Source organism: Pleurodeles waltl, chromosome 8 (assembly GCF_031143425.1).
Source record: "Pleurodeles waltl isolate 20211129_DDA chromosome 8, aPleWal1.hap1.20221129, whole genome shotgun sequence".
NCBI classification, from domain to species: Eukaryota; Metazoa; Chordata; class Amphibia; order Caudata; family Salamandridae; genus Pleurodeles; species Pleurodeles waltl.
In genome coordinates, this window is record NC_090447.1 from 1,422,203,336 (window position 1) to 1,422,228,063 (window position 24,728).

General features: G+C 49.1%; 1 protein-coding gene across 4 annotated transcripts in view; it reads left to right on the forward strand.

Moving 5' to 3' along the window:
• The window catches only part of LOC138248711 (E3 ubiquitin-protein ligase TTC3-like), a 1,399,506-nt gene that overhangs the window by 1,343,941 nt on the left and 30,837 nt on the right, over nt 1–24,728 (forward strand). For all 4 annotated transcript variants that reach the window (XM_069202543.1, XM_069202544.1, XM_069202547.1 and 1 more), the window contains one exon: nt 18,986–19,078. In XM_069202543.1, coding sequence (XP_069058644.1) covers nt 18,986–19,078 — 93 coding nt within the window. The remainder of the gene's footprint in view (nt 1–18,985; nt 19,079–24,728) is intronic.

Sequence of the window (24,728 nt, forward strand, 5' to 3'; positions counted from 1 at the left end):
GGACTGGTGGGACAGTCCAGGGGAACCCACTGGGGGGCTCGACCCTTGAGGTCCTCTGGCATGTGGCAACACCGCAGGGGTGTCTTATGGCGAGAGGTCCAACACTGGAGTTTCTTGCGGTTACAGGGTTGGACTTGGGTCTGCTCCGATGAGCCAACAAGTAGGCTCAGGTCTCACGAGGTTGGAAGATGAGGGGACACCCTTGTAGGAAAGTGTCATCTTTCTGGCATAGTTGCCCTCACTTTTTACCTAATGCCAGTGTGCTTGGACTGTAGTTCACTGGGATCCTGCTAACCAGGACCCCATTGACAGTGCTGTCTCCCCTAAATTCAATTCTTTACACCCACGATTGGCAAACTGGTGCACCTGTGTAAGTCCCTAGTATATGGTACCTACGTACCCAGGGAATTGTTGCTTCAGGGGCCTCCTATTGGCTGCAGCATGTATTATGCCACCCACAGGATCCCATGCAAACTGTGACCGGAGACCTGCCGTTGCAGCCTGCGTGAAAAGGTGCAAGCACACTTTCTCTGTGAAACCTTACCACTGCACTTAGACATTATAAGTCACCCCTCTGGTAGGCCCATAAGCCCAAGCGCAGGGTGCATGTCTATAAGTGTGAGAGTACCCCTACATGAGAAGGGTACCCCTACAGACCCCAGGCCAATTCCTGGACACTAAGGCCCTCATTATGACTGTGACCGGGTATCCCCGTTCAATCCGGCAAGAAGGACTACAGGTGACGTATCGGAATCATCCGATACGTCACTTCTGCGTTTCCGCGTTGCCGGGGAAACGCGACCAGAGAGAGGCAGGCGACAAGCCGTTGCCGGGGAAACCGAGAAGGATTTCCGGCACGGGACACTGAAGAGCCGGTGTGCGCCGACGGAGGAGAGAGAGAAGCCCGAGGAGAGAAGAGCGGATAGGAGCGCAGAGCAAACGGAGGAGACACCCAAGGACGAGGAAATCTACGGAGGCGGCCAGACGAGGAATCCCGACAGAAGAAATCCTGTGTACAACGAGGTGCCGGAACCGGTCAACACTGTCGAAGGGGATCAACAGACGGACCACCCTAGCGCCAGCCACGACCCTGGAGGGTCGTGGCTGAACAAGGTACGGTCCTTTTGGACTCACAGAGGGGGCACTATTTTAAAGGGGACTGGGGAGGAGAACTAGAGAAGGGGAAGGGGGGGAAACGGGGGAAACGGGGGGAATTTAAAGGACACAGGGACAAACACGTGTGAGACACTTTGCAAGGCACTACCAACCCTAGGCAGTGATCACTTCGTTCCCACAACTCCTCACTGGCACAACCCCACCCTTTTTCTTACCTTTTCCCCAGTCTGTAATAGTACGAAGAGAGAAAAGACATATTATTCCACCCCACTTACCGTAGCGTTTCTGTCCTTCTGTTTCCGGTATCCCACCCCTGGAACCACCCGAGAGACCATCAGAGCAGCAACCTGAAAGAGAAGAAGGAGAACAGAGGAAACCACCAGTCAGGGAAGAAGAACAATACCTTAATTCAGAAAACCAAGACTCCCTAAAAGCACACATTTAAACATTTAATTTGAATAAACCACTTACCTGAGCAACACCAACGCCTCTCCGTTGCCTTTATACTGTTCGCCTGTCACAATGACCCTGGCGGATGGCGGTATTTTGGAGAAAAGTACTGCCAACAGGCTGGCAGTACCTTTCCCCATTCTGTCCTCCAGGGGGATAACAGCCACCGGGCTGGAGACTACAGTCTACAGCCAGGCAGCCGTCACTGTCCGACCCGGGGAATTATGACCCCACCTACCTCCATGGTATTCGTGGCTTTTTTACTGCCACGAAAACCATGGCGGTAGGCACTATCAGTGACAGGGAGATTACCTGTCACTGATAGAGGTCTTCCCCGCCCCCCTCTCTCTCCCTAGAATCCTACCCCTCCTGACCCCCCCGACATACACACACATTCATATACACACTCATACCCACATTCACCGACGCATGCATACATCCATTGACACACATATCCACACAGACTGACATACATATAAGCACACATGCATTCACACAATACACGCACTCACACATCAACACGCAACGCACACCCACATTCACGCACACACAAACATACACACACCCCCACAACACCCCCCTCCCCTGTCAGAACACCCGACTTACCTGATTTCAGGGGGTCCTCCGGCAGGAGACAGGATGGGGCGCCGCTGCCAGCAGCAGCGTCCGCCAGCAGGACACCACCAGGCCGTATCATGTGTCATGATACAGTCTGCAGCGGTCTACTGGTGTGGCGGTGCTGCTGGCAGCAGCGCCACCTTACCGCTGTCCGTAGCCGGAATTCCACCATCCTTCTGGCGTAATTCCGGTTACAATCATAATATGGCGGTCAGCTGGTAGCCACAGCAACAGTCTTTTGGCAGCCGTCTCCGTGGCGGTAGGCGGTTTTTACCGCCACTGTTATAATTAGGTCCTATGTGTGGGAAAGCCTTCTTAATGTATGTAGTGGACACTGGTCAACATGAGTGGTCCAAATACATAATGGCGACTCCGAACCTAGGCATGTTTGGTATCAAACATGTTGTAATTATGCAACTACACAGATTCCAGTGTTAGTTGCATGATACCAGGTACTCTGGGGTTTGTCTAAGGGATCCCCTAGTTATGCCTATGTAGCCATACAGGGTCCAGCTGCAAGCCCATGCTGCTGCTGACCCCAGACACTGTTCTGCCCTCCTGCTGATGAGCAAGGCTCAAGCAGGAGGAGCATAACAAAGGATTTCCTGGTGTAGTGGATCCTATTTAGTTTTAATGGGAATCAGGAGTTTTGCTTAGCCTTCTGACTTGCAGGTCTTTGCCCCCGTCACCCAGTGACTTTTACCCTACTTAGCTTGCTCTGTTTTAGTGCATTCATTTAATTATTTCTTCCAAGATGGCTGCTATGTTTATAGTTAGGAAGATGTTTTAGTTTCACGTTATCAGTGCCACTCTGTAAAGGTGTCCCTATAAGCGTCAAAGATAAATGAGATACGTAGGTTTTCACATCATATACTTTATCACTTTCGTGTGACATTAACATTGTGAACCTCTTCAGGGAATTGTTTGTATTATTGCCGCCCCAAGCATGCCTTCTTATCTACTGTTTGGGAATATACCTGCGTCAGGGGTCCTACAAGATCTGTATAAATACATCTCACACAGACAAGATAATCAGAGGGATTCCTACCAGATGCTATCAACGCCATCTATGCTACAAGTCGCCTTGATGCAGACCACTACGGAGTCTGATCTAGAGACTTCATTCCAAGGTAACACGGATTGGGGGCTTTTCCCATGGACATGCTACTAGGAGATTAGGTTTAACACACCTGGCTCTCTTTAGGTTAGAGATTAGGTTTATCATGCTAGGGTATTAAGGTTCATTTCACATCTATTTTACATCTTATGTTATTGCAAGATGGTGGGGGTCTTTGTATTCATGACTCTCGTTTTTTACCATTCTGTTTCTTGAATTGTTCAATATCCTAATCATTGCAGCCCATGCAATTTACAGTAGATTGCAGTCTTGTTAATAACACCTATTGAAAACTACTGCATCTCTTTCATTGCCTGTGTTTGACTGAGACGTTGCTCATGTGAGAAAAGGGTAATCTCCGTTTAACCACGACCTCCCTGAGATGTCGCACTCTTGAGTACATGCGTAAAGGCTGTCACAAATCACCTTTTACTGTTTGGGTTTTTGGTGAGGTACTGCTTGTGAGCCTGGAGGGTTGGGACGACAGCTGTGACTTGTTGTGGGATTGGCCTAGTCGCCCACAAACAAAAGTGCTGTCATCCCTAAACCAGCAGTCTTGCTTAGAGCAAGAGTCGAACTATGACACTGGAAGGGAAAGGTGTGACCACCTCTCCATGTTTATTAGGTGTCTAAGGGCTGGGGTGGGTGGCCTCTAAGCAAGACCAGACTGCTTTGAAGGGCTCATTTGGTGCCCTCCTTGCACCATCTGGTTTGCACCAGTTCAGGATCCCCCGGTTCCTGCTCTGGTGCGAAACTACACAGAGGACAGGGGAGTGTCCACCCCCCTGTCGAGCTCCTACCCTAGGGAGGTGTCCAGAGCTCTTTCGGGTGGGCAGTTGATTGTACCATCTTGAAAAGAAGATGTGCAGAGGTCCCTGGGAGCATCTTGTTGTTTTAGGTCAGGCAGGTGACTCCCTTGTCCCCCCAGATAGTTAGGTCACTGCAGAGAATGACCAACCCCCTTTTAGAATTATTCAAGGGCTCCCTCATGGGTGGGTCCTTAGATTTGTCAAGCAAGACTCTACAAGGAACTCTCTGCAAGACATCTTCTGCCTCTGGCCTCTGTTACTGCTGCTCGTCTTCGCCTGGAACTAAACAAGTTTGCTTCTGGAGGGAAGGCTCTCACTGCAAAATTGTTGCTCCGGATCTTGCAAGCATTCTGCAACATCTAGGGCTGTGCATCCTTCAGGGTCACAAGGACTCTGCACCTGGAAGCAAGAAGGAATATCCCTTGGAGTGAAGGAGTCACTCCACTGCATCCCCAGGCATCTCAAGGCATTGTTGACTGGTTGGTGGAGTCTACTGTCTCTGGACTTCCAAAGATCCTGCAACACAGGTGGTGAGTCTGTGGCCTCCTCCGAGTCCTACGTGTCTTCTGTCCAAGTGGGGCCCTTGCTCCTGCTACTGGACTGGCTCCCCTGTGCATCACGGCTATTGCATTTACAAAGGCTTGGTGAATCTTCCTCCAGGACATCTCCAGCCATCAGGAAGCCGCAGCCCCCAGCAAACTGAAGATCACCTCCTGTCCTGCAAACCCTGCGATGTGGGACTTCTGTTTTGCTGGGCTAGTAGGCCTCCCTTAGACTCCCTATGTCCTGTGCCTCTGGTCACTCGTGGGGGCTCCATCGAGACCGTAGATTCTCCTGGATCCTGGTAGTCCCCACAACTTTGCGAACTTCTCTTCTGCCTTCATTTGTACTTGTCAGTGCTTGTTGGTGACCTAGCTGGTGACTGACCTTCCTGCAATCTGGTGACCATCTAGGGACAGCTCGTAGGTGACTTCTGGGATCTTCATTGAATCCTGGACCATGCAGCTGGACTTCTTCTTTCACTGACTTGCAGGTATTTAATCTTCAGGCGGGTGTCTTTGCCACCGGCACCACCTGGGCACCTCCTTGGGTGCTGGACTCTGTCCCCCTCTTTTTCAGGTCCTCCACATACAGAATTTGTCCTTGGGTTCCACCGGCTTGGTTCCTGGGTTGTGACAACAGCAGGACAATTGAAGGCATCCACTGTCTTCCAAGAGAGTTCCTTCTCCCTTCTCCATCTGGGTCCCCGGTGTAGATACTCCTGTCTTCTGGGTATCTTGGGGTAAGGGCACTCTCCATCCATCCTGTTGCCTGGTGGTTTCCTCGGGGGTCTGCTGGGAAGGGTCCTGAATTCCACAATCTCCAACCACTGCTTTCTGTGTTAGCCTGTGGGACAGCTGGGTGGGTTACTGACTTACTCCTGGTTTCTGGGGTCACCTGCTGTACTTACCTCTGGTGTTTCTAACTGGCCACAGCCCCTATCTAACTACCACACTTAAATTGGTTGGAGTTCCACTTTCACATTCATTTTTTTAATATATGGTTTTGCCCTCCCCTAAGACCCTGCATATTTCTATGCTATTATTGCTGGTTATTTTATGTGTCTAATTGTAGGTAATATCTCCAAAATGAGATACACCAATTTCATTTTAGCAATAGTGCTGTAATAAAGTATCCTTTACTTTTGCAACACTGGTGTAGTTGTTTCTTGTGACTAAGTTACTGCCTGACTACTGTAGTATTTCAAATGCTTTACATTCCTTCTGAATTAGCTTTAGCTGCTCACCTCAGCTACTCCTAGAGAGCTTCTGCTATCTGGACGCCTGTTCACTATCACTTAGGGTTGCCTGGTCTCAGTATAGGATACCGCACCATAGGTTTACACCATAAACTGAGCCAGCCTCCTACAACCCTGGGTTCTCCTCTACTGGGCCTGGGGCAGACAGGTGCAGAGGTGTCCTAGTTTTGTTTTGCCTCCTGATCACTCGCGTTTTCAGGGGGTGTCTGCAGAAACAGTCTGCAGACTGTGTGAAGTCCACAGTCGATGAGCACAGGCCAGGCTTCTCTTCTCGAGGGCCTGGGGACCACACTGATATTGTTGCCCATTTCAACATCAGCTATGCACCTCAGGTGCAGTGGTTATTTTGGTGTCAGTTTTTTGGCAATCCCAGTCCTCTCAGGGTTTTTTGGGTGCCTGCGGATGCAGGGGAGCAGCTCCGTTACTTCGAGGGAGTTCCTGCTGGCGATTTGCGGAGCACTGGCAGCTCTCTCAGTTTCTTGAAGGCTGCAGTGGCAGGACACCTCACTTTCTCCTTGAGAGTCTGGTGTAGCAGGCAGGCTGGCAGAGTAGGTGCCAGGTAAGTCATTGTAGGAAGCCGGCTCTCTATATTGTGTACTAAAGTGAAGTACACTATATTAAGAGTCCAGTGGAACCCCAAAGATGTGCAGAGGCAGAAATAGATAGGTTTAGTGCTCTTTTCGTGGTAATGCGGGTGAACAGTTAGGCTTATGAAGGAGACCTGTTAAGCGTTTGTTGTACTCACAAAGGCAATAAATGAGATACCCACCCAAAGAATAAATTCGAGACCAATTTAGAAAGATAACAGTTGACTTTATATATGCTTTGACCCAAACAACCTCGTTATAAGGTAAACAGTTTTTAAATTAAAAATACTTTGCTGTTTCAGAAATGGACACTGTGCAATTTTCAGAGTCTTTAGTGTTAATCTATAGGAGGAAAACAAAGGTGCAGTTTCACAGGTAAGTACACAACTTTCAGTCCTAATTTTCGGGGTTTTAGACTAGCACCGAGCAAGGTTCACGTTAGTACTAAGAGTGCCCCCCTTGTGGCACAGTAGTGACTGGGTGCAAAGGCCAAAGTCAAAGTCAGTGCCCAATGTTAGTCAATGGAGACTGGGGGGAATGAAGACGCGCTACTCCCAGGTAAGTGCAATCAGTGTCAGTGATTTGTTTCCGGGGATTGAGGTAAGTGGAGAAGGGGTGAGGCGGGGGCAACATCAAACTTGCACCTTCAGCAGCACAGGGGCGGCTGGGTGCAGAGTGCCAACACAGTGTCTGACGCCCAATGCTATCCAGTGGAGACGGGGTATCCGCTGAAGTGCTGCTTACAGGTGAGTAAAGCAGGGTCAGGGGTCAATCTCCTAGAGTTGAGGTAAGTACAATGGGGGGGCCACAAGGCAGCACCAAGCTTAGACCCTCAGTGGCACAGGGGCAGCAGGGTGCAGAGTGCCAAAACAGAGTAAGGCTCCCAATGTTCTTCAATGAAAGAGATCACTTTCAGAAACAGACTGCAGGCTCTGGACTGGAGGCCAGGTGAGGTCAATCCACAGCTGCCCAGATAAGTAGAGATGCCGGGGGTCGTAGGGACATCAGTGGGGCAGGTCGCTGTCAGGGGAAGTCCTCGGATTGAGGCTGCAGGTGTCACTGTGGAGTCCGGCAGAGTCAGCCCACTTTGGACTATTGGTCAGAAGCGCTGGGAAACCTTCACTGGACTCGTGGGCCACTTGAACTAGGGCCGGGAGTGTCGGGTGCAGAGGTCACTTCTGGTTTCACTGTTCCTCAGACAGACTTCTTCTTTTGAGATGGTTTCTATTGCACAGATCCGCTGTCCACAGGAGTTCTTGGTCTTTATTGAAGGCAGGCAGTTCTCCCAAGGCTTTGAAGGTGCTGGGCTGCAGGACCCTCCGGTTGGGCTGGGGCCAAGTCAGTTGGTGTCTTCAGTCTTCTCTGCTAGGTGACTTCTGGGTTGTCCAGCTCTTCTTAGATAAACAGGAATCTAATTCTAGGGCTCATGGGTGCCCTCTAAATACTGAATTTAGGGTTGTTACTGGGAGTGCCAGATGGTAGCCAATGGGCTACTCACCTGTAGGGTGACTACACCCTTCCTATGATCACTTCCTTTGGGAAGTGACAGAGCCTTAACCCTATTGGCCTAATTCCTTTCAGACAATATGGAGGATTATAAAAAGTAGTGTCCACTTTAGCTGTTCCATCCTAGGGGAGAGACTGGCATGAAGTGGGCACTCCTCCTAATTGAACTAATTTTCCCGCCAGTCCTGCTGCCAAAAGTTGGGTCAGGAACTGGGGGTCGGCTTGCTCTACCATTCGGAGAGGCCTGGGTCGCATTTCAAAGGCAGCAAGAACTTGGAAGCTCCCCACCGTGGAATGTCCATCCTTCGTGAGAGAGGAGATCACAACCCTTCCCAGAGCTGGCTTTTGTTCTGAGCCCTCGAAAGCATTGGCTCTCACCTCAGGGGACCAGAACTCTGTCTCAGGTGGCTGTACTGGTTTTGACCAGTTGGAGCCCATGCTAGGAGTTGGTAGTTTCTCAGGGGTCACCTCAAAGGTGCCCTTTGAGTGCATGTATTAATAAATTAATCACTGGACTCAGTGAGGGTTTATTAATGTGAGATGTTCAATACCAAACATCCCTATTGTCAGTGAAGCCATCACGTAGCTGGGGAACTTGTAATGACCAGTGTCCAGCACATGTACTTAAAATGGCTCTACGGTTCACTTATTATATCTGAGAATGGTCAAAGGACATAGCAGGGTCATACCTGCTCATGCAGGTATGCCCTCACATGTAATATAATGCTCCCCGCATTTCCTGCTAGAAGGGTAACATGCATATAATGCATGCAGTTTAAAGGGGACAGGGCACACAGGCTGTGTGCCATGTGTTTTCATGTTAGGTCTGCACCAAGACCCACAACCTGCTAAAGCAACACTATGGGGGTGATTCTAAGTCCGCCGCCCGCCAGACTTCCCCCTCCAAAATACCGCTCCGCGGTCGAAAGACCGCTGAGGGTATTTTGGGTTTTGCACTGGGCTGGCGGGCGACCGCCAAAAGGCCGCCCGCCAGCCCAGTGCAAAACACCCTTCCCACGAGGACGCCGGCTCAGAATTGAGCCGGCGGAGTGGGAAGGTGCGACGGGTGCAGTTGCACCCGTCGCGAATTTCAGTGTCTGCAAAGCAGACACTGAAATTCTTTTTGGGGCCCTCTTACGGGGGCCCCTGCAGTGCCCATGCCATTGGCATGGGCACTGCAGGGGCCCCCAGAGGCCCCGCGACACCCCATACCGCCATCCTGTTCCTGGCGGGAGAACCGCCAGGAACAGGATGGCGGTATGGGGTGTCAGAATCCAGCTGCGCCGCCATGGAGGATTCATTTGGGCAGCGGAAAACCGTCGGGAGACCGCCGGTTTTCCACTTCTGACCGCGGCCGAACCGCCGCAGTCAGAATGCCCAGCGGGGCACCGCCAGCCTGTTGGCGGTGCCCCCGTCATTTTAGCCCTGGCGGTCTTGGACCGCCAGGGTTAAAATGACCCCCTATGTGTCCTTAGTGAGGGGGGTCCCTAAGGGTGGCACAATTCATGCTAAAGCTCTCAGGGGCTTTCCTTTAGTATCCCATGCCCTAGGTACCAGGGTTACAGTTTACTAGGGACTTATAGTGTAATCTGAATGTTTGCCAAAAGGGAAAAACGACTGTGCAGTTTTAGGGAAAGAGATCTGCCACTGGGGACCTGTTTAACAGGGACTCAGTGTACTTTCAGTCAAACATGCACCAGAAACCAGGAAACATTTGGGGTGGTGGAGGTGACCATGTCAAAAGATGCACTTTCCAACATCCTCCCCAGACAGGTTTGTTTATTGCTGCATTCCTGTGAGCTGGTGATAGACACTGGAGGAAGGGAGAAAGGGACCCTCCCTTTACACTACAAAATGTTGCTGTTTGATTCAATGATAGATCACAAATAAGGGGCCTGGACAAATCTCAGGAAAGGAGGTGGGTTTGATAAGAGAATCATAAAAAGTAAGGCTAGAGGCCTAGGTTTAACCTTCAGATGATCATCAGGTGTCGACCATGGGCACTCCCATGAATTGTGTTCAGCTTTGGAGACTTTCTTGATGTGAGAGACATCCTTTAAGGAGGAAAGAAGAAACTTAGGAATGGACACTTCAAAAGAAGCAGAATCCCAACATAAAGCTTCAGAGACTCAGACCCTAAATTACATTTGGTGTCTGAAAAAGAACAATAAGAAGGGGAGGCTGAGACCCCAAAATGTGTCCTCTGTCAAGCAGCCTTATGCGCTGTGTGGGAAAGGGAAGCTCTGCAAGCCTTCTACCTGTGGCCAGGACTTGAAGGCCAAGGTCCAAGTGTGAGACTTGTGTTCAGTGGGATCGGCAACCCCATATGTGCGGAGGGACCGCTGTAGTGATTGCTATCATGCTAGGAGACTGTGCCTGTACCACTGTGGCCAATTGTTCGGGTCGTAGCCCAGACAAGAGAATTACTGCTGTGACTGCTGGGTCCAGCCTGCAAATTGCACCTAATTCCTCAAGGACTGCAAGGACCCCGCTGGAGAAGTTGCACCTCGGTGGAACTCCAGCCGGGAGCCAGAGAATCCCTCCCTTGTTAGGGGAAGGGTTGCTTACCTTGTGTTGGCCAAGCAGGAGCAGCTGAAATCACTGGAGAGGCCTCAACGCTGCTCGAAGGAGGGAGTCTGCGCCTTCCTGGTACTGTCATGAAAACTGCGCACATCCCGTCCTCGCTGAACCGGATCTGGGCTCAGGAGCGCCCACAGAGGGGGCACTTGCTGAACACTGCCACCGGAAAGGGTAAGACTGTAACTGGACCTGTGGGGCCCCAGGGGACTCTGCTGATGGTGCTGTGGCACCATAAACACTTTTGACTTATTACTAAAGTCAAATGGGAATGTTTGAGTACGGTCTACTGGGACACATTCCCTGGATGTGCCCAAAAGTGAATGGGAAATAACCACAAACATGTTACAAGGTGAAGGGTGGGACAGGGATTTTCCTATCAACTACTACAGCCCCAACCTCAAGGGGAGTGTGATATTGCATATGAGTATTGTTATTCATTTGCATATTTAGAGATAGAAATAATATACTTATTTTTCCTTTAAATGTAAGTATTGGACTAGACATTGATTTATTTTTGTACTGTGTGCACTTTGAGTTCAGTCGTATTAACTTACCTGTATCTTCTCCCCCTACTCCCCCCGCCAGCCCCGTCCCCGAGGGTAACCTTCACTGCTCGTTGTAGGAGGCTGGCCTGGCATATAGTGGGTACTTTGTGGTACTTGCACCTTGTGCTAGGTCCAGTTATCCCTTATTAGTAGATTAGTAGTGTTCTAGCAGCTTAGGCTGATAGAGGTAGTTATAGTAGAGCAGCTTAGTCTGAACTAGGAGACATGCAAAGCTCCTACTATACCACTTATATCACTTAGAACTATATCACAAGAAAACACAATACTCAGAGTTACTAAAAATAAAGGAACTTTATTTGAGTGACAATATGCCAAAAGTATCTCAGAGGATATACTCCCTTAGGAGGTAAGTAATATACACAAAATATACACACAAACCAAAATCAGGTAAGTAAACAGTTAGAAACGTAGTGCAAACACTGTAGGACACAATAGAATGCAATAGGAGACAATAGGCCAAGGGGCAACACAAACCCTATACTACAAAAGTGGAATGCGAACGACGAATGGACCCCAGGCCTAGTGTAGTGTGTAGAGGGTCGCTGGGAGTGTAAGAAAACACTAAGGATGTCCAAGATACCCCACCCCAAGACCCTGAAAAGTAGGAGTAAAGCTACCCTACTACCCCAGAAAGACAGTAAAGTTGAGATAGGGGATTCTGCAAAGACATCAACTGACTGCAAGGCACTGAAGACTGATTCATTGACCTGAGGACCTCCAAAAGAAGGGGACCAAGTCCAAGAGTCACGCAAGTGTCCAGGGAGGGCAGGAGCCCAATAAACCCCAGATGAAGGTGCAAAAGGGCTGCCTCAGGGTGGAAGAAGCCGAAGATTCTGCAACAACGGAAGGTGCCACGAACTTCTCCTTTGGTCAGAAGATGTCCCACGGCGTGCTGGAGGATGCAGAGTTTCCACGCAGAAAGACCGCAAACAAGCCTTGCTAGCTGCAGGAGTCGCGGTTGAAGGTTTTGGGTGCTGCCAAGGCCCCAGGAAGGACCAGGAGGTCGCCCCTTGGAGGAGGAGGCAGAGGGGGCGCTCAGCAACACAGAGAGCCCACGCAGAAACAGGCAGCACCCACAGAAGCACCTGAACAGGCGTTCAGAAGATCTGAGCATGGCGGTTGACTCAGCACAACAAAAGAGGGTCCCATGAAGTCGGAGTCCAACTCAGCGAGTTGGGCAATGCAGGACAGAGTGCTGGGGACCTGGGCTAGGCTGTGCACAAAGGAAGTCTTGCAAAAGTGCACAGAAGCCCTAGCAGCTGCAGTTCACGCAGTACGCAGGATTACTATCTGGCGTGGGGAGGCAAGGACTTACCTCCACCAAATTTGGACAGAAGGGCCACTGGACTGTGGGGGACACTTGGATCCAGCTCCTCTGTTCCAGGGACCATGCTCGTCAGGATGATGCAGAAGTTTGGTGCCTGCGTTGGCAGGGGAAAGATTCCGTCGACTCACTGGAGATTTCTTCTTGGCTTCCAGTGCAGGGTGAAGGTAGTCAGCCCTCAGAGCATGCACCACCAGGAAACAGTTGAGAAAGCCGACAGGATGAGGCGCTACAATGTTTCTGGTAGTCTTCTTGCTACTTTGTTGCGTCCTGGAGCAGTCAGCGGTCGATCCTTGGCAGAAGTCGAAGAGAGAAGTGCCGAGGAACTCTGGTGAGCTCTTGCATTTGTTATCTCCAGAGAAACCCACAGTAGAGTCCCTAAATAGCCCTCAGAGGAGGATTGGCTACAGAGAAAGGTAAGCACCTATCAGGACGGGTCTCTGACGTCACCTGCTGGCACTGGCCACTCAGAGATGTCCATTGTGCCCTCACACTCCTGCATCCATGATGGCAGAGGTCTGGGACACACTGGAGGAGCTCTGGGCACCTCCCCTTGGGGAGGTGGTCACTCCCCTTTCCTTTGTCCAGTTTCGCTCCAGAGCAGGGCTGGGGGGATCCCTGAACCGGTGTAGGCTGGCTTATGCAAGGAGGGCACCATCTGTGCCCTTCAAAGCATTTCCAGAGGCCAGGAGAGGCTACTCCTCTCAGGCCCTTAACACCTATTTCCAAAGGGAGAGGGTGGAACACCCTCTCTCAGAGGAAATCCTTTGTTCTCCCTTCCTGGGACTGGGCTGCCCAAGCCCCAGGGGGGCAGAAACCTGTCTGAGGGTTGGCAGCAGCGGTAGCTGCAGAGAAAACCCCGGAGAGTTAGTTTGGCAGTACCCGGGCTCTATGCTGGAGCCCCGGGGATGCATGGAATTGTCCCCCCAATATTAGAATGGTATTGGGGTGACAATTCCATGATCCTAGACATGTTACATGATGCTACATATAGGTATTGACCTATATGTAGTGCACACGTTTAATGGTGTCCCTGCACTCACAAAGTCTGGGGAATTTGCCCTGAACAATGTGGGGTCACCTTGGCTAGTGCCAGGGTGCCCTCACACTACGTAACTTTGCACCTAACCTTCACCAAATGAGGGTTAGACATATAGGTGACTTATAAGTTACTTAAGTGCAGTGTAAAATGGCTGTGAAATAACCTGGACGTTATTTCACTCAGGCTGCAGTGACAGTCCTGTGTAAGAATTGTCTGAGCTCCCTATGGGTGGCAAAATAAATGCTGCAGCCCATAGGGATCTCCTGGAACCCCAATACACTGGGTACCTAGGTACCATATACTAGGCAATTATAAGGGTGTTCCAGTGTGCCAATCAGAATTGGTAAAATTAGTCACTACCCTGCAGTGACAATTTTAAAAGCAGAGAGAGCATAAACACTGAGGTTCTGATTAGAAGAGCCTCAGTGATACAGTTAGGCACCACACAGTGAACACATACAGGGTACACTTTATGAGCACTGGGGTCCTGGCTAGCAGGATCCCAGTGACACAGGCAAAAACATACATAAAAGTAAAAATGGGGGTAACATGCCAGGCAAGATGGTACTTTCCTGCACTCGTCTACAGCTACTACTGAGAGTCGAGTGCAGAAGGGGTACTTAGCCCAGTTGCTCAGGATCGAAAGTAGGTCAGACCCCGGGACATCAGGAGTAAAAGGCCTCCACCACCACAGTTAGGCCCAGTTCCCCATGTGTGCCGCGTGGCTCTCTGGAAGGGGTTCTGACATGGAGCTTTCCACTTCACTATGTGTTTCCTCCCTACCCTTGGTTCCTTGGGAGCTTAGAAAGATTTGAATAGATTTGGGCCCAGATCATCTTAATAGCCGCGGACTGGCCCCAGAGACCTTAATTGGGTAGATCTCCTCTCTCAGTCAGTGGTGCAGAGCCTTCACCTTCATGGCTGGATATTGAGTCGGGACCCCTGAATGCTTTTCCTCTGTCTCGTAAGGTAGTGGATGTTATTTTTAGTGCCTTGAGACATTCCACCAAAAGGGTGCACTATGGAAGATGGAGTAGCTTTGTCAATTGGTATTCAGACAACTTTGACCCACTTATTGAATCCTTACGGGTCGCCCTTTCATTGGCTTAGCTAGTTTGTGCAGTGGGTTCGGTATAAGGCAAGTTATCTTTTTTTCGGACATTGTGTCTCCCAGATCAGCCTTCTCAATTCAAGACTCCTGTAGCAGTGAGATTTCTGAAGGACCCTGTAAGGAAATGCCTCCTTGGCATGGTTACTCCCTAACTTTTTGCCTTTGCTGATGCTAAGTTATGATTTGAAAGTGTGCTGGAACCCTGCTAACCAGGCCCCTGTGTTCTTTCCCTAAACTGTACCTTTGTCTCCACAATTGGCACAACCCTGGCACTCAGGTAAGTCCCTCGTAACAAGGGCCCTGATGCCAGGGAAGGTCTCTAAGGACTGCAGCATGTCTTATGCCACCCTAGTGACCCCTCACTCAGCACATGCACACTGCCTGACAGCTTGTGTGTGCCGGTGGGGAGAAAATGACTAAGTCGACATGGCACTCCCTCAGAGGGCCATGCCAACCTCACACTGCCTGTGGCATAGGTAAGTCACCCCTCTAGCAGGCCTTACAGCCCTAAGGCAGGGTGCACTATACCACAGGTGAGGGCATATGTGCATGAGCACTATGCCCCTACAGTGTCTAAGCAAAACCTTAGACATTGTAAGTTCAGGGTAGACATAAGAGTATATGGTCTGGGAGTTTGTCAAACACGAACTCCACAGTTTCATAATGGCTACACTGAAAACTGGGAAGTTTGGTATCAAACTTCTCAGCAAAATAAATGCACACTAATGTCAGTGTGCAATTTATTGTAAAATACACCCAGGGGGTATCGTAGGCTGACCAGTTCCTGCCAGCCTGCCACACACCAGACATGTTGCTGGCCACATGGGGAGAGTGCCTTTGTCACTCTATGGCCAGGAACAAATCCCGTACTGGGTGGAGGTGCTTCTCACCTCCCCCTGCAGGAACTGTAACACCTGGCGGCGAGCCTCAAAGGCTCACCCCTTTTGTTACAGCGCCCCAGGGCATCCCAGCTAGTGGAGATGCCCGTCCCTCCGGCCACTGCCCCCACTTTTGGCGGCAAGGCTGCAGGAGATAATGAGAAAAACAAGGAGGAGTCACCCACCAGTCAGGAGAGCCCCTAAGGTGTCCTGAGCTGAGGTGACCCCTGCCTTGAGAAATCCTCCATCTTGAGTTTGGAGGATTCCCCCAATAGGATTAGGGATGTGCCCCCCTCCCCACAGGGAGGAGGCAGAAAGAGGGTCTAGCCACCCTCAAGGACAGTAGACATTGGCTACTACCCTCCCAGACCTAAACGCACCCCTAAATTCAGTATTTAGGGGCTCCCCAGATCCCAGAAAATCAGATTCCTGCAACCTGTGGAAAGAAGGAGGACTGCTAACCTACAAGCCTGCGTAGAAGGAGGAAGACGACAACTGATTTGGCCCCAGCCCTACTGGCCTGTCTCCAACTTTGAAAACCTGCTCCAGCGACGCATCCGACAGGGACCAGCGACCTCTGAAGCCTCAGAGGACTGCCCTGGACTACAGGACCAAGAAACTCCTGTGAACAGCGGCCCTGTTCAAAACCATCTACTTCTTTGCAACAAAGAAGCAAGTTCCAAGGACTTCACTTTTCCTGACGGAAGCGAGATACTTTACACTCTGCACCCAACACCCCCGGCTCGACCTGCAGAAAACCAACACCTCAGGGAAGACTCCCCAGCGACTGCGATCCCGTGAGTAACCAGAGAAGACCCCCTGAGCCCCCACAGCGACGCCTGCAGAGAGAATCCAGAGGCTTTCCCTGACCGCGACTGCCTGTAACAAGGGACCCGACGCCTGGAGCCAACACTGCACCCACAGCCCCCAGGACCTGAAGGAAACGAACTTCGATGCAGGAGTGGCCCCCAGACGACCCTCTGCCTAACCCAGGTGGTGGCTGTCCCGAGAAACCCCCCTGTGCCTGCCTGCACCGCTAGAGTGACCCCCGGGTCCCTCCATTGAAAGCTATACAAAACCCGACGCCTGCTTTGCACACTGCACCAGGCCGCCCCAGTGCCGCTGAGGGTGTGTTTTGTGTGCCTACTTGTGTCCCCCCCTCTACAAAACCCCCCTGGTCTGCCCCCGAGGACGCGGGTGCTTACCTGCTGGAAAACTGGAACCGGAGCACCCCTGTTCCCCATAGGCGCCTATGTGTTTTGGGCACCTCTTTGACCTCTGCACCTGACCGGCCCTGAGCTGCTGGTGTGGTAACTTTGGGGTTGCCTTGAACCCCCAACGGTGGGCTGCCTATGCCCCAGGACTGAGACTTGTAAGTATTTTACTTACCTCCTAATCTAACCTTTACTTACCTCCCCCAGGAACTGTTGATTTTTGCACTGTGTCCACTTCGAAAATAGCTTATTTCAATTTTTACAAAGACTGTACATGATATTGTTTTCATTCAAAGTTCCTAAAGTATCTAAGTGAAGTACCTTACATTTAAAGTATTAACTGTAAATCTTGAACCTTTGGTTCTTAAAATAAATTAAGAAAATATATTTTTCCAAATATAAAAACCTATTGGCCTGGAGTAAGTCTTTGAGTGTCTGTTCCTCATTTATTGCCTGTGTGTGTACAACAAATACTTAACACTACCCTCTGATAAGCCTACTGCTCGACCACACTACCACAAAATAGAGCATTAGAATGATCTACTTTTGCCACTAACTTACCTCTAAGGGGAACCCGTGGACTCTGTGCACACTATTTCTTACTTTGAAATAGTATATACAGAGCCAACTTCCTACAGGCCTCGCCAATATGTTTCCACTTCTTCATTATGCCTCTATGGGACATTAATATGGTCCTTATATTTTTAGCGTGTTCACCGTTTCACCCTTATACAGTTGCTTTTTTGTGATTGATTACTTTTAAAACAGTTATACTGATTGGTTTTAAGTCGGCTAGATGTGTTAGTGCGTTGCATGGGCTAACAAAGCCGGTCCTTACATCCAGAGCTGCCTAAGGTGGGCACACCCTTTCATTTGGGTCGCCGTAACTGCCTTCTTCCTGCCACCAAATCCCACTAAGGAGAAGCTCCATAGATTGGGTCCTAAGAGTGCAATCAGTTTTTGCATTGATTGTATCATAGATTTATGGCTTGATGACCAACTTTTTATCTGCTACACCAGCCAGATGAAGGGCAAAACCATCCGAAAGAGGATGTTGTCCGGGTGGATCATCTTGTGCATCAAGATGTGGTATGTCCTGGCATGCAAATAGCTAGAGAGCATTAGACTTTATTCCACCAAGGCAAATCTTCAACTAAAGCTCTCATAAGGGGAGTTCCCATGGTAGAATGCTGGAGAAGAGCGACCCAGGCTTCCCTTCACACCTTTGCAAAGCAGTACTGTTTAGATTTGGAGGTGTGGAGTGAAGTATATTTTGTGCGTTGGGTGTTCCTTGACTTCTTGATTTATCCTGTGCTTCAAGCCCCATCTCCAGGTTGGGTATTTCTTGGGGAATTTATTCAAAAGGAGATGGATATGCAGGTAGAGTATTCACTGGAAAGATTGTACCGAGGGGAAGTAACTTTTTCTTTAATCAATGCAAACACGTGAAAGGGACCCGCAGAATATAAAAAAGGTGGGTGACAATATGAAAGGGTCACAAGTCACATTTGAAAGCTACTCTACATCAATGTGTATATCAGATTGCCCAAATGCACCAAGTATTTAGGAATAGCTTTTATGGAACATGATTTCAATGCAACAGTTTTCCCAGTTCTTTACACCAGTCTCCTCAATCCATACTTAATCCTCCCTTAATCTTTACTATGACCTATTTTTTAATCTCTCTTAGGCTATTGTTGACATTTCTTTTCTGCTTTACATTCTACCTTGTCACTTATATTCAAATAGCTGGTCTATAATGTCTCATTCAGAAGACTTCTATCCTTGCTTTCATTTCTTACTCTTGAATGCACAAGTTAAAATGGATCTAAAACCCCAGCTCAGCGAAAGGTAGAGCAATATCTTAGTTAGCGGTGGGCGTTGGTAAAATACAGCTAAGTTACACTCCCGGAAATCTGGACATCAAAATATGATTAGGTTTATATGCACAAAGAAGATGGTAGGAGCTGATGAGAATTTCACAAAATCTTTTAGAGGTGCAAATTGATGTGGAAGGCAAGGTTCTATAAGTGGAATCTCTGTGGTTAAAGAATGTCCTCCACAGAAACGTTGTAATTTATTTAATAAATGTATCATATTCATAATATAAAAGAGTGTTCTATACGTTGAAAAATAATCTTTAGTCTTTCTTTTCAACATACTGGTTTATTAATGTGCATACATTGTAGCTAGCAAATAAAATGTAACGTTTTCCACAATGATACTTAAGGAAAGCAAGTCAAAGTATGGTGTCTTTCTCTTCTTACAGTCGTCTGTTGAAGATCCTTGCATAATATGTCATGAAGAGCTACGCCAGAGTACAATATATGTTTTGGAGTGTGGACACAGATTCCATAAACATGTAAGCATTCTGCCTACCATCAAACATATTGCCACGTTGTCATGTAATGTTTGCTCCTCTGAGCTGAAACTGAGTTTGCTCTTTATGGCTGTGACTAATATGCAGATATGTATTGCTCTTTGTATCCACATTGATGTCAGGAAATAAAGGGTTGCATTATGTGCTTCTCGCTATCACATGCTTTGCACCCCTGGTATCTAGTGTTGGGCATGGTCATTACAACTTTTTTTCCTTTATGGAAGAGGTTTCTGGATGAATTTGTTACCTCCCCCAAACTTCAAGCCACAGGCTGCACCTTAGACAGTTTGGGCCTGATTTAGAGGTTAGCAAATGGGATTCCTCCATCACAAACGTGACAGATATCCCACCCATCATATTACAATTGCATTATATCTTATGGGAATCGGAATATGGGGACGGCACATCTGTCACAATTGTGAGGGAGTAACCCATCCGCCAAACTCTAAATTAGCCCTTTTGTTCCTTCCACTGAGTTCGGAAGTCTCCAACTTCCTCTGTAACAACACGCTACACAAGCTGAAAATGTTGATGCTGGAACACTGGAAAACCAAGCTACAGCACACCAGGACTACGGCATCTATGGAGGGGGCCAGCTAGGGCCTGTGCCCAACTCTGTTTGTCCTGCATCCCCATATCCCACCCCAGTGACCCAACATCAGAGTTGCTAACTGTACCAGGAGACGACACAGGAAAAAAACACACAGACACTGCACCTTGCCACACACGTTAGTTTGTTTAACCGCCTATCTTTGCAAAGCATTCTGGTTTTCCCAAAATGATTAAGTTAACTGTATGCATGTACATATCTATATTTAAACATAAATATATAGATGTGTATGCACACATACATACAAACTCGGTTTTGAACATGTAAATACACGCACATATATTGTTTGTAAGTGGCCCTACCAGTTTTGATCTGTGACCCAATTTGACCCTCGCCTCCCTAAAATTCATTTCTAGAGATGCTACTGAGGGCTACAAATGGCCATCGAATACTTTGGAGCCAAACCATCCTGAGAATTCCAGAACAAGATTGTGTAAGAATAACTTATTAGTAGATCATCTATGGAGAACACACCTTTTAAGTTCTGCCCTAAGTGTAAAACAAGTTCCTCTATAGATACCAGCATCTGGAGTATAGACTTTGCCTCTGAATGGACCATGACAAGTCTGGCTGTTTCACCTCCAAAGATTTCAGTGGAAGATAGACCCTCATGAACCAACAGAATGGATGGTGAGTCTATTACAGTATGCAGTGCAAAGCATTTCTCAAGCCACTATCTGGACAGGGCGTTGAGGAACTTGCTCCAACTAGTGAGGTCTTCTAACGATTCAGACATCAGTTTTCTCCAGGGCCCTCTCTGAAACTCCAGGCGTTGACCTAGGTTCATATAACCTACCCCCAGGGATCTTTCTTCTGGCCTCCAACCTAAAACGTAGCATCAGCTCCTGGCAAGGAATGGCCCTTGAGAGCACCATGTCTATACTCTAAACCACACTGTGATTCTGATTCCCAGTGTACCCAAAAGGCATCTTCAGCTTCAGAGACTCAAGTCCCAGAAGCAGAGAGTTGGCAATGACAAACAGAGCTTGAAGTCAAGATCCTGATGAGCCAATTTCAGAAACACAATTGTAGGAAAGCACTTTTTTTTAAATGATAAACCCCCACTTTTGCTTGGTTTCTGGTGTGTTTTTAACTGTTAGTTGACTGGGTCCTTGCTAATCAGGTCCCCTGCCAGATCTCATTCCCCAAAACTGCAGTGTTTTGCACAGTTGTCAAACTCTTTACCTACCACTGTAAGTCCCTAGTAAATGGTACCTTTGGTACCTAGGGCCCGAGGCACTAAGGAAGGTCTCTGACAGCTGCAGCATCATTTCTGCCACCCTCAGGGACCCCTCACCAAACACAGTGCTGCAGACTGTGTGTGTGTTGGTGCAGACCAAATTGAAAACACAACCTGTCACACACTCCTGTGTGCCAGCACCCCTATCACTGCATTTGCCAGGTGTAAGTCACCCCTAAGGCAGGGTGCATCAAGGCACATTTGAGGGCATATATACATGAGCAGATATACCCCTGCTATGTCTTTGTCTATTCTGAGACATTGTAAGTGCACAGGAAAGCCATTTTAAATGCATGTGCTGGGCACTGGAAATTACAAGTTCTCCAACTTACATGATGGCTTCTATGAATCCTCAAATGTTTGGTATCAAACATCTCAGTACAATAAACCCTCATTGACCCCAGTGATGGATGTATTAATAAATACACACAGAGGGCACCTTAGAGGTGCCCCCTGAAAACCTACCTACTGGTCCTGACCATTTCAACCACTACAGATGTGTTTCTGTCCCCCTCCACCTCCCAAGGTGAGAACCAGCGCTCTTTAGGGCCTGAGACAAAAGACTTGTAGAAAGCTGGCCTGGTGTGTGGCAGATACTTAAGGTACTTTCACCTTATGCTAGGTCCAGGTATCCCCTCTTAGTAAAGTGTAGGCAGTGTCTATAAGCCAGGCTCTAGAGGTAGCTGTTGATGACATGCAAAGCTCATGCAAAACCACTGTAGTCAAACAGCATTTACACACACAAAGTAAAACACTCAGTTGTACAAAACTAAAGTTACTTTATTTTTGGTCACACATTACGACAAACCACTAGAAGGGCAACTCTCCAATAGGAGGTAAGTAATACACTAAATATATACACTAGTAAACAGTAATAGGCATAGAAAAGGTTAGAAAACAGTGCAAATACCAATAAGCAATAGTGACCCTATGGGGAGCCCAAACCATATACTAAAAAAATGGAATGCAAACACAGGACCCCCACCTAGGTAAGTGGAATGTGTAGGGGGGAGCTGGGAGTACTAGAAAACAACAGAGGTAAGTAACACAGTACCCCACCCCCCCACCCCCGCGACAAGGAAAGCAGGAGCAAATCACTGGAATTTCCCCAAACCACCCAAAAGGAAGAAAAAGAAGAAAAGAAGACACCCAGACAAGACTGCAAGAAACCAGTGGTGGATTCCTGGAGCGGAAGACCTGTGGAGAGATGGGACCAAGTCACAATGGAGTCCAGGAGGAGTAGGAGCTTCTACCAATCCAGCTGTACTTGCAGGAGTTGGTCAACGGTGATAAAGATCACTGCAGCACTGGAGCCGGAGAAGAGTTCCTGAAGGATGCAGAAGATGTCCCACGCTGGAATGAAGATTGCAGACGGGTGTTGGTACAGGAATTCCACCAACAGGCCTTGGCAAAGGCAAACTTGCAGTTAGTGGAAAATTGGTGCTGCCGGGGACCAGGAAAGGCCCAGGAGGACTCAACCTAGGAGGAGGAGTCAGAGGGGACCCTCAGTGACACAGAGAGTGGAGGCAGCCCCCACAGGAGTCCCACAGGACAGGGTCACAGAAGTTGCAGAAGGAGCCCACGCAGCACTACAGAAAAGGATCCCTCGCCGCAGGAGAACCACACAGAGGGCTGTGTGTCACAGAAAGGAGTGCTGTGGACTGGAGCTAGACGTCGCCTGAAGATCGCTTGAAAGAGTTGCAAACAAGCTTTGGCAGCTGGAAGAGACGTGGTGCCCGGGAATACTGTCCTGCGTGAGAAGGCAAAGGCTTTCCTCCACTAAAGGTGGACAGCTGGCAGAGAGGACCAAAACCACTACTCTGGACCACCACCCGTGATGCAGGATCCATGTAGCTCAGGATGAGAGGACATCCACACAGCCAGTCGTCATTGCAGCAGGTGCCTGCAGATGCAGAGGAGTGACCCCTTCACTCCAAGGGAGATTCCTTCTTGCTTCTAGTGCAGACTGAAGACACGCTGCCCTCAGTGGATGCGCAGCCTGCGGAAATGCTGCAGTTTCTGGCAGGAGCCTTGGAAACAAGGTTGCAGAAGAGTAATCCTTCTTGGAGGCGGATTGTCCGGTCCTGGAGGGTCCAGTCGCAGTTCCAGAGGCCAGAAGTCGAAGTGAAGGTTGCAGAGGATTCCTGCTGGAATCTTGCAAGCCGAATCTGAGGACCCCCCTAGAAGATAGACCCTAAATAGCCCTGAAAGGGGTATTAGTCACCTAGCCAGGTAAACACCTATCAGGAGAGGGCTCTGACGTCACCTGCCTGGCCTGGCCACTCAGATGTTCCCAGGGTTCCCTGCCAACCTTGGAAACAAGATGGCAGCACCCAGGGACGCTCTGGAGGAGCTCTAAGCACCACCCCTGGGGTGGTGATAAACAGGGGACTGGTCACTCCCCTCCCCATCGTCCAGTTTTGTACCAGAGCAGTGACTGGCCGTCCCTGAACTGGTGTTGACTGGTTTACGCACAGAGGACACCAAATGTGCCCTTCAAAGCATACCAGTGGCTTGGGGAGGCTACCCCTTTCAAGCTAATCACACCTATTTCCAAAGGTAGAGGGTTTTACCTCCCTCTCCCAAAGGAAATACTTTGTTCTGCCATCCTGGGCTTGATTAGATCAAGCAGCAAGAGGGCAGAAACCTGTCTGAGCGATTGCAGCAGCTTGGGCTGCCTGGAAAACCATGTCAGACTGGTGGTAGCAGTGCTGGTGGTCCTCTAAGGAGCCCCCCAAAGTGCATGGGATCATACTTCCAATACTTGCAACAGTATTGGGGTATGATTCTGACATATTTGATACCAAAAATGCCTCGGTTCGGAGTTGCCATTATGTAGCTGGACATAGGTAGTGACTTATGTCCAGTTCACGCATACAATTATGTCCCTGCACTCACAAAGTCCATTAAAATGGAACTGGAGTTTGTGGGGGCACCTCCGGTAGTGCAGGGGTGCCCTCACACACAGGTACTTGCACTCTGCCGTCTGGGCTAGGAGGGCCTGCCATAAGAGTGACTTATAGTGACCTGGTGGTGAAAGGGTGCATGTACCCTTTCACACATGCTGCAATGGCAGGCCTGCAGAACACTTTGCACTGGCTCCGTATGGGTGGCATAATACACGCTGCAATCCATAGGGATCCCCTGGTACCTCAATGCCCTGGGTACCTTGGTACTATATACTAGGGACTTACTTGGGGGTGCCAGTATGTCAAAGATGGGGTGAAAAAAGTTCTAGAACCCAAGTTTAAAGGAGAGAGCATAATCACTGGGGTCCTGGTTAGCAGGATCCCGGTGAACACAGTCAAACACACTGACAAACAGTGGGGGTAACCATGCTAGAAAGAGGCTACTTTCCTTCACGCCTACACCTCACCCAGGTAGGATAGACATTCCAGGGGTGGAAGCTTCAAAGGCCTTTCCACCTTTGTAATGTGTCCCAGTTCTCTCGTAATGGCAGAGATGACAAGCTCCAGTGTCCTGACGCCACTTTTAGAGGCAGCACAGGCGGTAAAATTGGGCAGATTAGAAGGTTTACCCATTTTATGCCAGTCCAATCCCTAAGGTGGACGAGCTGAAGTGGACACCACTTTTCAAATTCCTCCATCTATGGTTGTTGAGGCCCTGACTGTCTGGCCCAGTAACCTGGAGAGATACAGATAAGTCTCATTAAATTAATGGAAATCACGTTGAAGCACTGAGAGACACTGGAGTCAGTAACGCCATGGTGACTGAGCAGCTAGGGTCCTCAGAACAATATCTGACTGGTGAGACATATTCAG